This window comes from Manacus vitellinus, unplaced genomic scaffold (genome assembly GCF_001715985.3).
Source record: "Manacus vitellinus isolate BGI_N305 unplaced genomic scaffold, ASM171598v3 scaffold_47_pilon, whole genome shotgun sequence".
Lineage (NCBI taxonomy): Eukaryota > Metazoa > Chordata > Aves > Passeriformes > Pipridae > Manacus > Manacus vitellinus.
The window spans coordinates 118,877-126,934 of record NW_021940585.1 but is presented as its reverse complement, the minus strand read 5'-3'; the positions used below and the strand labels follow the sequence as shown (position 1 = coordinate 126,934).

The 8,058-nt window shown below is 57.7% G+C and overlaps 1 protein-coding gene across 1 annotated transcript; it reads right to left on the bottom strand.

Moving 5' to 3' along the window:
• Positions 1-2: 2 nt before the first annotated feature.
• SLC6A17 (solute carrier family 6 member 17) lies at positions 3-8,056 on the bottom strand (the record flags this gene model as incomplete). The annotated part of the gene is made up of 10 exons (XM_029962470.1): positions 3-102; positions 610-769; positions 1,020-1,212; positions 1,538-1,730; positions 2,017-2,258; positions 3,315-3,425; positions 3,943-4,124; positions 4,799-4,925; positions 5,276-5,433; positions 7,774-8,056. Coding segments are annotated over 10 exons (1,749 nt in total), but the record flags the coding sequence as incomplete, so codon positions are not given.
• Between the last annotated feature and the right edge of the window lie 2 nt (positions 8,057-8,058).

Sequence of the window (8,058 nt, the reverse complement as noted above, 5' to 3'; positions counted from 1 at the left end):
GTCATGAGCACGGCCATGCAGATGGGGGACACGTACTTCCAGGTGTAGTAGTAGAACTGGTAGGGCCGGAATCCCAGCATTTCCGTCAGCTCCTGCATGAACCTGCCAGGGAAGAGATGGAATCCTGCTGTTCTCCCCACCTCCAGGGGACAAACTCCCTCCCAGGAGCCCCTGTTGTCAACTGTGCTCAAGGCAGAGCCTGAAGTAGAACCCAGCTGGTCCTGGGGAGCATCTCAGTATCCCTCAAGCCTGTAGGACTTGTGGGAAACTCCTGAGGAAAAGGCCTTTTGAGCATTATCCAGAGCCTCCTTTGCTCTGACCAGCTTAGGAACAACAAGAAGCACCGGGGGGAACAAGGTGTCTTTCCAGAAGGACATGGAAACCTCAGAACAAAGGTTGATCTCGGGGGACAGGGCACCACAACCAACAGGAGATACCCACAAAAAGAACCTGCTCCTGGGGCTGGGTTACACCAGGGCAGGGCAGGAGGATCAAGGTGAACTGAGCTTTTCTCTTGGAGAAAAAGCCATACAGAAAAGAGCTGGAAGGGGTTTTTTTTTAGCCAGGAGTCACAGCACAGTTATTCCTTTTGCTGTACAAGTTCCTTACTTTTTGGTGCCATAAATCCAGGCCACGGCGATGTTCTCCAGGATCACCACGACAGTGAGAGGCAGCGTGGCTGAGTAATCATCAAACATGGTGACAAAGTAGTTCCCAGAGCGCTGCACAAAGATCAGCCCCACCAGGAAGGCGAAGATGCAGCAACCGACTGGGGGGAGCAAACAGGGGTGGTCAGCAGAGCCCCCTGAGCAGAACCAAGACCACCACAAGGTCCATTCCCTGCATTGGAGTGGTCAGCAAACCCCCCTGAGGGACACCGAGGCCTCCCCAAGGCCCATTCCCTGCATTAGCAAGGCCCAGTTCACACCCACTGCGTCCACACTCTCCTGGAACGTCTCCTCAGGGCAACGGGGACCCCCCACCCCTTCCCCAGGAGGTTGCAGGAGAAAGGCCCTCACCTGTGAACACCTCCTTGCGCACCTTGAAGGTGTCGATGATGGGGGTGGTGATGCCCGACATGGTGCCGATCATGCTGCCCAGGCCCAGGTTGATCAGCATCAGGAAGAACATGACGGACCAGAAGGGCGATGCTGGGAAGTGGGTCATGGCTTCGGTGAAGGCGATGAAGGCCAGGCCAGTCCCTTGCACCGACTGTTGAGGGGGACACAGGACCGACAGATGAGGAGAAACACGTCAGGGACACAGACTTCAAGGCCCTGAATGGCTCAGGTCTCCCTCCCTGAACCAGTCCTCAAGGAAGGAAAACCCCAGTCTGCTGCTGGTGATGACCCTGCAGGACTCGCTATGGACAGACCTTACCCCGACCCCAGGAGGGACCACAAGGGGAAAACCACAGGGACGTGGATTCCCAGCTGTGGAGGGTCTCTAAAAGAAGTTTTTCCAGATCCACGTGCCCAGGATTGACACAGGGAGGGGCAATGGGTGTGGGTGAGCTCCTGAGAGTGCCAGCAGGTACCTTGTTGAGCTCGTCCTCCAGCAGGCAGGCGTCCAAGCCCAGCTCCTTGAAGTGCCCCTCTTTCACCGTCATGATCACCCTGTACATCTCGTTGTAGTCCTTGGCAGTGAGGTGGGAGAAGTTCACGTGGGGTGGGATGAGGTCATGGCTCAGCACGTTGGTGTTCAGGTAGCCCAGGATCTTCTCGGCATTCCTAAGGGACAACAGAACCTCTCAGGTGGTGTGAGATGTGTCGGATTTACCTGCAATTTGCGGACTAGGAGCCCATCTTAGAGCTGGATTTTAGGCTGGAAGAGCTGAATGCCCAACTCCCTCAGTGAGACATCGCTAGAAATACAAGTCTTGGCCATCAGGAACTTGCATCCACCAAAACCCAGGATCACCCAGCTCCAGAGCACTTCCTCTGTTGCCTCCAGAACCACCGCAACCAGCAGCAGCAGAGACCTGCCCACCCCAAACAAATCAAACCCAGCTCTTACTCCACCACACATTTCTCGTTCATGATGTTGGCCTTGAAGCCCAGCACAGCAAACACCACCAGGGTGGCCAGCACGGACGTGAAGAAGTTGATGAAGGACACGAGTGTGGCGTCGAAGTGGCAGTTGTTGTCCTGCTTGTTGTAGCTGGAGAAGGCGATGACACCCCCAAAGCCCAGGCCCAGGGCAAAGAAAACCTGCGTGGCCGCCTCCCGCCACACCTGGGGGTCCAGCATCTTGTCCAGCTTGGGAGGAAGACAGGAGAAGAAGTTCAGTGGTCTGGTGACCCCACTGCTCACCCCCGTGGAGCCAGAGCTCCACTGAAAGGCTGCTGTGCCTCCAGACTGGGCTGGTTTGGGAGCATTTTGATGGGAGGTGGAATGAGATGATCTTTAAGGTCCCTTCCAACCCAAACCATTCTGGGACTTCTGTGATCTACCACGATCAGGTCATCCCCCAGCACTCACAAGTCCTTCTCTTTCCCACAGAGGCGTGGGGAGGTCAGGCAGAGGTTTGAGCTGACCCTGCCTCTGGGTGCTCCACTTGCCTCAGGGCCTGACCTGGGTGCTCCATCTCCCAGTGCAAAGCCCTGCAGCTTCTCAGCAGAGACCCAGCTGCCCTGGGGAGGGGTGTCCCTGTCCCCCCGCCCCAGGGAGCCACAATCCACCCAGTGATGTGTCTCCATCCTTCCCTGGCCACCTCCTCCTTCCAGAGCACATGGAGCACTGGAAATCCAACATCCTGGCTGGGGGGGGTTGTTTTTAACTCCCAGTCCCCCCCAACCACATCCCCCCTCTCCCAGGAGCCAGAGCTGCAGCCTGGAGGCCTCCCAGCGTCATTCGTCAAGAGCCCATAATTAATGTCTTCCAACAGCCTCGTCGGCTGAGCTGATTCATCTACATCTCTGCTTAATTAATTAATTAGCTGCTTAATTAATAGGCACATACCACCAGCAGAGGTTTTGCTGCCAGACAGAGTCGTTCCATGAAGTCTTTATATTTGTATTGGGCCTCAGGCTCCCCCCCACTCCCCACCCTGGTGTCTGGGCAGCTGAGGGGGGGACAGGGTGATGCTGAGGGGTGAGTTTGTGAGGCTCTTGGCTGTCCTGGCCACACCCTAAACTTTGGGTGCTGATGACCTATCAGGATCCCCGAGGTAGTTTGGGGTTGGCACTCTTGTTTTTAGGGTGGGGAGGAAAATAAGGGAAATATAGGGAACTAATGAGAGGAATAAGAAAACTAAGGGAGAACGGGGTGTGACCAGCCAGGAGGAGAACCTGTTTAGGGTTTGGGGGCTCTCACCTTGGGTGTGAACATGTGCATGATCCCATCCACTGCCCCACGCAGGAGAAGTCCCCGCACCAAGAAGCAAACCAGCACCAGGTACGGGAAGAGGGAGCTGAAGTACATCACCTGGAGAGAGAGGGATCCAACACGGGCACAGCCTCCTTTCCCACCCAGCCACCTCCCCGTCCAACCCACAAGAAGCCAACTGGGGAGAGAGGGGGGGTTTCCCACCCCAGGGTGAGGTTTGTTCCTCAGGCAGCCATGGGACCCCTTGGAGCAGGATGTTCCCAGTGCTGGAGCTCAGGTGGATTTGCTGCCCTGGCTGATCCCTGGCTGCAGGTTGGACTAAACATCTTCCTTACACTCTCTTTTGATCTTATTCTGGACCCCCTCGGAGATGGCCCCGACTGTGGAGTGGGTGTGAGCATCCCAAGGGTCACAGCACCCCTCAGCTCCCCCAGACCAGGAGGAAGGGTCTCCATCCTCCCCTGGCCACCTCCCGCTTCCAGAGCACCTGAAGCACTTGAAACCAAACATCAAAGGAGGCGTTTGACATCCCAGTCAAAGGAGAGCGACCCTGAGGTGGGAGGCTCCTGCCCCGAGCACAGAGCCCAGCCAGGCTCAGGGGGCCACCAGCACCCACCTTCCCGGAGGACTGGATGCCTTTGATCATGGCCAAGCCAACCAGGCTCCAGGCCACCAACAGACACAGGGTCATCTTCCAGTTGAGCCCCCCGCTCTCCGAGATGGAGTTGGAGATGTCCAGGGTCTCCCGGTACCAGAAGTAGGTGGTGGCCGAGCTCCTCTCACATTCTGTCTCCACAACTGCAACAGAGCAGGGACAGGAGAGCATGAGGGGGCTGGGGGACAGTCACCCACTGCCTCTAATGTGAAAAACCCACTGGAGCAGGCCAGGGAAGGGAGGTACCTCTGGAAGCTAAGAGGCAGGAATTAAAGGGGTTTGTTTTCAGCAGGAAAAATAAGAGACAGAACATAAAACCATTACCAGGTGAAAATTAGATATTAAATACAGGGAGAGACATTTTTATTTGCTATAAATCCCCTCAGAGTGTCCCAAGGAGGTGCTCAGATGATATTAAACACCATTAGCTCCATCAGTGTCTCAGTCGGGCACCAATGGAACAGCCAGGTCCTGGATCAGATCCCGGCCTCAAGTACTGAGGAAGCCTGAAAATCCACACTGTGGATTCCCAAACTGGCACCAAATCCCACTGGTGGGGTCAGAGAGTGTGGAAGACCCTCATCCAACCTCATTCATCAAGAGCCCATAATTAATATCTTCCAGCAGCCTCGTTGGCAAGGGAGAGCTCTCCCTGTGCTCAGGGCAAGCAGGGAGGACTCAGGAGACACCTCAACCTCTGGTGGCCCCGACCTGTGACAGCTACAGGTGTTGGGGGTCTCCAGTGCCCCCCAGCCCCCTCCCCTGGGAGCTGCTCCCTCCCAGCTGAGCCCCCCCTGGCCCCAGGGCTGTTCCTTACTGGCCACCGAGCCGTTCTTCACCAGGGGACACTCGCTCCAGGGCAGCGGGTACTGGAAGGACTTGAAGAAGTAGAAGATGCTCCAGCCAATGATGACGTTGTAATAGAGACCGACGAAAAAACACACCTGGGGGGAGGAGGGAGAGAGGACACGGCCTCAAATCACAGGGCAGTGGCACTGTGCCTCAAATCACAGGGCAGTGGCACTGTGCCTCAAATCACAGGGCAGTGACACTGTGCCTCAAATCACAGGGCAGTGACACTGTGCCTCAAATCACAGGGCAGTGTCCTTCCCTGTCCCCACCTTCCCGCTGGGCAGAGAGTGGGGTGCAGGGATCAGGGGATGGGCCCATCCCCAAACCAGCCCATGAGTGGAGCTGGAAATGCACCCCTTGACCTCTCAAACCTCCCCATGGGGTTTGGTTCCACCCCACCCGACCCGAGGTGGGGTCTGGGGGCTCCCCAGGGCGCACTCACGAGGCAGCTGGCGTAGCCAATGCCCCCCAGGCGGGGACAGATGTAATTCCAGACTCCGATGCTGCCCCTGCGGATCCGCTGCCCCACGGCCAGCTCCAGGAAGAACAGGGGGAGCCCGATGATGATGAGCAGGACCAGGTATGGGACCAAGTAAGCACCTGGAGGGGGCGAGAAAGGTCGTCATGGACCCCTCTCTCTGTTCCCAAGGACATGGAACAGGGATGGACAGGCAGGGACAGGCTCTGCCTGGTCCATCAGCTCCTTTGCAAATGGCCTCAAGTTGCACCAGGGAAGGTTTAGATTGGATATCAGGGACAATTTCTCCATGGAAAGGGTGGTCAGGCCCTGGCACAGCTGCCCAGGGCAGAAGTGGAGTCACCATCCCTAGAGGGGTTTAAAAGGTGTGTGGATGTGACACTTGGGGACACGGGGTAGTAGTGAGGATGGCAGTGCTGGGTTTGGCTTGGTGGTCTTAGAGGGCTTTTCCAACCTAGATGATTCCATGATCTGGGAATGGAGATTAGAGCCTGGCCAGCAGAGAAGCTTGTGGAGAGGAGCAAACATACGTGTGGAAGGGAAGGGTGCAACACCCCCTGCCACTGTGGGGACATGTGGGATTGACCCCAAAGCACACAAAGACCCCCTGCATCCATAGACACTCCATGTGCAAGGACACCCCTCCAGGAGCCCTCCTGTTCCCCGGGTCCTGCCTATGCTCGTCTGCCCAACACATCCCAAACAGCAGCACCCACCACCCCACTGCCAGCTGGGGCAGAGCAAAATCCTCTGGCGGGGGAGGCCCAGCTGAGAGGAAGAAGTCAGTTAATCTCTGTCTGATTGTTGAGGCTGGAGAGGAACCCGGGGCTCCCGGGGCCAAGTGCCCGTAAAGGATGCGATGACTCAACGCTGCAGCTGATGAACGACTCCAGCCTCCTGCCAGGAGCCGGGATGGGCTCTGAGCACGTGGCTGCCTCCGGCAGGGCAGCCGGCAGCGAGAATTCCCGGCTGGATTGACACCTCAGTGTCCCCGGCCGGGACCTGGAGCAGCCGAGGCTGCTCTGAGCAGGGGCTCTGCAAATCCAGAGGTTGGGATCATGTGTTAGAAATGCAGGGGGAGCAGAACTGAGGTGCAGCAGCTCCGGGTGATTGGGAGGGGGAAAGGAGAGGCGGGGAGCAGAGCTGGAGCTGGTGGAATTGGGGAAGGATCACAAGCATCCCATCTCTGCAACGCCCTCCCGGCCATCCCAGCCTGAGGCAGACGGACACGTTCACGTGGAAATGTGTCCAGTACTGGAGATTTTCTTGCTGTGATGTCTGGGAAGCTGGGCACCAGCTCAAGCCTGTACATCACCATGCTCAGCAGCACCAGGGCCAGCCTGTGCCAGCTCCTGGCACACCGAGTGCTGGGAATTTGGCTCCAGCCCATCCTGCTCCCGGCACAGCGTCATCCCCCGCAGGCACCTGCTCGGGGAGCAGGAGAGGAGCAGCAGCCACCACCACATCCCTGCTCAGCACGGCCAGGAATGCTCTGTCCATCCCTCCCCACCTCCTGCATCCTGCTGGCTGGCACCACGCCACAGCCCAGGGGGATCCCAGCCAAGGGGGGGAAGAAAAGGCAGAAAAATCAGCGTCTGCCCCATGGGACAGAGAGATGAGGCCACCTGGGCTAAAGAAAGGGAAAGGGAAAGGGAAAGGGAAAGGGAAAGGAGTGCTGACTGCACATTTGGCAGGATGACTCATCCTAATGACAACTGGAGATGTTTTAGTTATTGAGGGCGCTGCAGCTTTTCCAGCTGTGGGGCTGGGGGCACAAGGGATGCGATGCTGGGAACATGGAATGCTCAGGGGAGATGGGAGCACTGGGTGGGCTGGTCCTGGCCCCGGCAGCACTGTTGGGAAGGGGCCGGGTTTGGGTTAATGGTGAGGGACCCACCCAGTCAGTGTCATGAAGGGTGGGGGGTCTCAGCACAGCTGGACGAGGCCTGGCCCTCTGGGCTGCTCCTGGGAGCCCAAGGAGGAGGCACGGGGTGGGATGAGAGAACAGACTGGTGGAAGGAGGATTTGGGAAAGGACTGGAGTCTGGACAATGTGGCTTCAGGACACAGGGAAACAGGAGGACTCTCTTCCCATTTTATCCAATGTGACTTCAGGACCCAGGGAAATGGAGGGATTCTCTCTTCCCATTTTCCCCCTAGTTTACAAAATTGCCCCAGCAGGAATCAGGAGCTGCAGCAAGAAATCCTGGGTCCTGCCCTGGGATTCACCTTGACTTTGGAGTGGGCAGGTGGACAACCTTTAGGAAGAGGCTGCCCAGGAGATTCCAACAACTCAGCACAACTCCTGGCTGCCCCTTTCCACCTTCAGAGCCCACATAACCCACCTTAGAGCCCAAATAACCTCTGTCCTGCCCCAGCATCCACACCCCGATGTGTGGTGGGGCACAATTGGGCCATATCCCCCTCTCCAAGGGCTGATCCCACCCCTGCCCCGGGTCTCACCTCCTCCGTTCTTCTGGCAGAGGTAGGGGAAGCGCCAGACGTTGCCCAGCCCCACGGAGTAGCCGATCTGGGCGAGGATATACTGCAGTTTGCTGTTCCAGGCCGGCCTCTCCGCATCCAGGTCCTCCTCCCCCTCCTTCTGCTTGTCCCAGGCCTCCCCGCCCGTCACGTTGAGGACGCTGCGTTTGTAGTCCACGGGCTCCTGGTGGGCCAGCAGGTCGGCCACCGACTCGGTGACATGTTCGCTGCTGTGCTCCCGCTGCGTCACCTTGCTGTTCTTGGGCA